This window comes from Micropterus dolomieu, unplaced genomic scaffold, assembly GCF_021292245.1.
Source record: "Micropterus dolomieu isolate WLL.071019.BEF.003 ecotype Adirondacks unplaced genomic scaffold, ASM2129224v1 contig_9786, whole genome shotgun sequence".
Taxonomy (NCBI): domain Eukaryota; kingdom Metazoa; phylum Chordata; class Actinopteri; order Centrarchiformes; family Centrarchidae; genus Micropterus; species Micropterus dolomieu.
In genome coordinates this window covers 1-2780 of record NW_025738772.1, presented here as the reverse complement: position 1 = coordinate 2780, position 2780 = coordinate 1, and the positions used below count along the sequence as shown (strand labels likewise).

Genomic DNA, 2780 nt, shown 5'->3' with positions numbered 1-2780 from the left:
TATATCTGGTTCTACAGCTGTTTCTAAGGTTCCTGAGTTAAGAGATAAGTCGGTGCCAGTTGAGGGCAGGTCTTGGTGAATTTTGTCTCTAATAGTTAGAATTTTATCATTAAAGAAGCTCATGAAGTCGTAACTACTGAGAGCTATGGGAATACTTGGCTCAATAGAGCTGTGACTCTCTGTCAGCCTGGCTACTAACTCTGCAAATTCAGATAAGAATTCAGAAGTCACCTTAATTAGTTAATAAATTTCACTGTAATCAAAAGAATGTGTGTGTGTGTTGTCTAACTCCAAGTCCCTGTCATGAGAATTTACCCCTTCGATATGAGACTGATCGATTTAAGATAATTGAGCGATAATTGTATTAAAGAGAGCTCAATTAGAGATAACCAACAAGCAAAGTGCATTCCCTGGAAATAACCATGCAACACAGTGGCTGTTTCAGACCCGATACACAAGAAGAGAAGATCTCTGCCCTGCACACACTTTACAATATTAAAACACAAGCAAACTTGTACTTTGAGTAGTTTATTATAAATACTTTTACACTTTTACTGGAGTAGGTTTGTCATATTGTACTTTTATTTCAAGTGATTTTTATGGGGATAACTGGACTTTACCCACCACAGGCCGGCGCTGACATGAGTGAATATTAGACAGGAGAGATGAGGACAAGCGTCACAGCCAGTCAGTGATGTGTTTAAATTGAAGTCTCAGGCTTCAGCAAAAGTGATTGCTTTACTCAAGGAGAGCTAGATCGTTGTTTCTAGTTTTGAAAATGTATTTTATTGGCTCATTTAATGATGAACTGCAAAAATTCTCAAGAATGCAGGAATAAAAGTGTCTAAAGTCACAGAGCCCCCAACAAAGAGTGGCCTGACCAGGGACACAGGTCCAGCCCTGACCTCTGCATCCTGTTTGGCTTTAAAAGATTAAAACATTGACGTAATTTGTTTAAAAGTTTGAGCTCAGACAAGTCATCAATCAACAGAATAGTATTTATCAAGCAAAAAATGACAAACATTTGCAAGACGTGACCGTTTCAATGTGAGGATTTGCTGCTTCTTTCTATTTTATATAACTGTAACTGAATATCTTTGGGTTTTGGACAAAACGAGCAATCAGAGGACGTCACATTTGGAATATTTTATTGGAATATTTAAAAAAGAAGACGTAATTGATACAGTAGATGAATCAAGAAATCACATAAAAAGTGCTTTTTGTTTCACAGGGAGTTTCTTTGGTTTAAAGTTTCACAGATCAGAAGCTTTGGTAAACAAGTGCATTATGTTCTGACATCTCGTAATCTGGCTGTTAAAGTTTAAAATTTGGAAGTTTAATCATCTCTGAGGTGCTTAAGTATGAATCTGATCGTCGGTTCAGTTCCTGCTGGTGATCAGAGACCTTTAGGTAGCGTGCAGTCCGAGAAACTGCGGTCGCCCACTATCAAGGCCGGGGCAGCTGGTAATCCTGCGGGTGGTTTCCCTCACGTAGGCGTCCGAAACATCCGAGCAGCAGGTCCACCGCCGTGCTGACTGTAGACTGGACGTCCTCTTTGGACTGACCCCTCAGAGGATTCACCTCCACCATGTCCACAGCCGACAGAAGACCTGCAGGACAAGCACAGCAGTGAGGCTACCTTTAAAATACTTAAAAAGTAAGGGCACTAAGGGCCACCTGAAAGTCGGCACCAAGCTCCAAACCAAAGTTCGTGTTTTGATGCATTCGGTTTGGTTTTACACTGTAATTATGCAAACGCACTAAAGAACTTCACATGCTTGCGTCCTGTTGTGATCATTTATGTGGGCTGCGTCTTGGCTTGTAAACGGACGTGTGTCTGTCTTGTCAGTAGCTTTGACAAGAATGTCAAGTGTGACATATGTTGTACTTTGTACTTCATGGACTGGATCCAAACCTACTAAATCGGTTTACTGTTGAACTGAAACACTACTGCACCTCAATTGAACCTTTTGTGGAAGAACTGAATTTCAATGTAAGATGTATGTGATAAATCATTTGCATTTGTGTTGTTTTAACGCATCAATAAAACCTAAAAGATCCTGCCGCACAGGTTCAAGTTCAAACTTGCTAAATAAATGTCCTTGCTGCCGGCAGGAAAGGAGGAGTCTGTTTTTTAGATGAGCGGTCGTGGCTTATTTATAATTGAGTCCTTATTTCAGAGCATTTTATATTTCCAGCTGATCTTCCTGTAAATGGTCTCAGTCCAAACCATACAAAAACTGCTTTCCGGGTTGGTTTGATCCGGGCCGAGGCTCCAGACCACGTCCAGGGAAGGTTTCACACTTGTAATTTTGGTTCAGATCAAACTGAAAAGTCTGGTCCAAGCTGTATCTATATATATAGATACAGCTTTAGAGCTTCTGGCAGGTGGAGTTTGCTTCTTGTGGACCGAGCCAGTCTAGCTGTTTAGATGTTCAGCTAACCAGCTGTAGCCTCAGATTTACTGTATAGCCGTGACAAAATATTGTCTGGCTCCATGTTTGTTGGTATTTTGAGTCGTACCTGTCTGACAGAGGTGTTCAGTGATGTAGACGCCCTCTCTGTAGGTGAGTCCTCCCACCACAGGTGTCCCGGTCGCCGGGGTAACAGAGGGGTCGATGGCGTCGATGTCGTAGCTCAGGTGGATCGGTTTCTTCACTCTGTGAAAATTAGATTATTAGAATTTATTTTTACAGTGCAGACATGTGCTCAACAAAGAGAAGCAAGCTTAAAATAATCATTGTGGTAGTTTCCTCTGCTTCATAGTTTAAATCCATGCT

General features: G+C 41.2%; 1 protein-coding gene across 1 annotated transcript; it reads right to left on the bottom strand.

Annotated features, from left to right (window-relative positions):
• Positions 1-1131: 1131 nt before the first annotated feature.
• On the bottom strand, positions 1132-2662 carry LOC123965472 (arginase-1-like; the record flags this gene model as incomplete). Its single annotated transcript, XM_046041994.1, has 2 exons — positions 1132-1610; positions 2524-2662. Coding segments are annotated over 2 exons (303 nt in total), but the record flags the coding sequence as incomplete, so codon positions are not given.
• Positions 2663-2780: the final 118 nt, after the last annotated feature.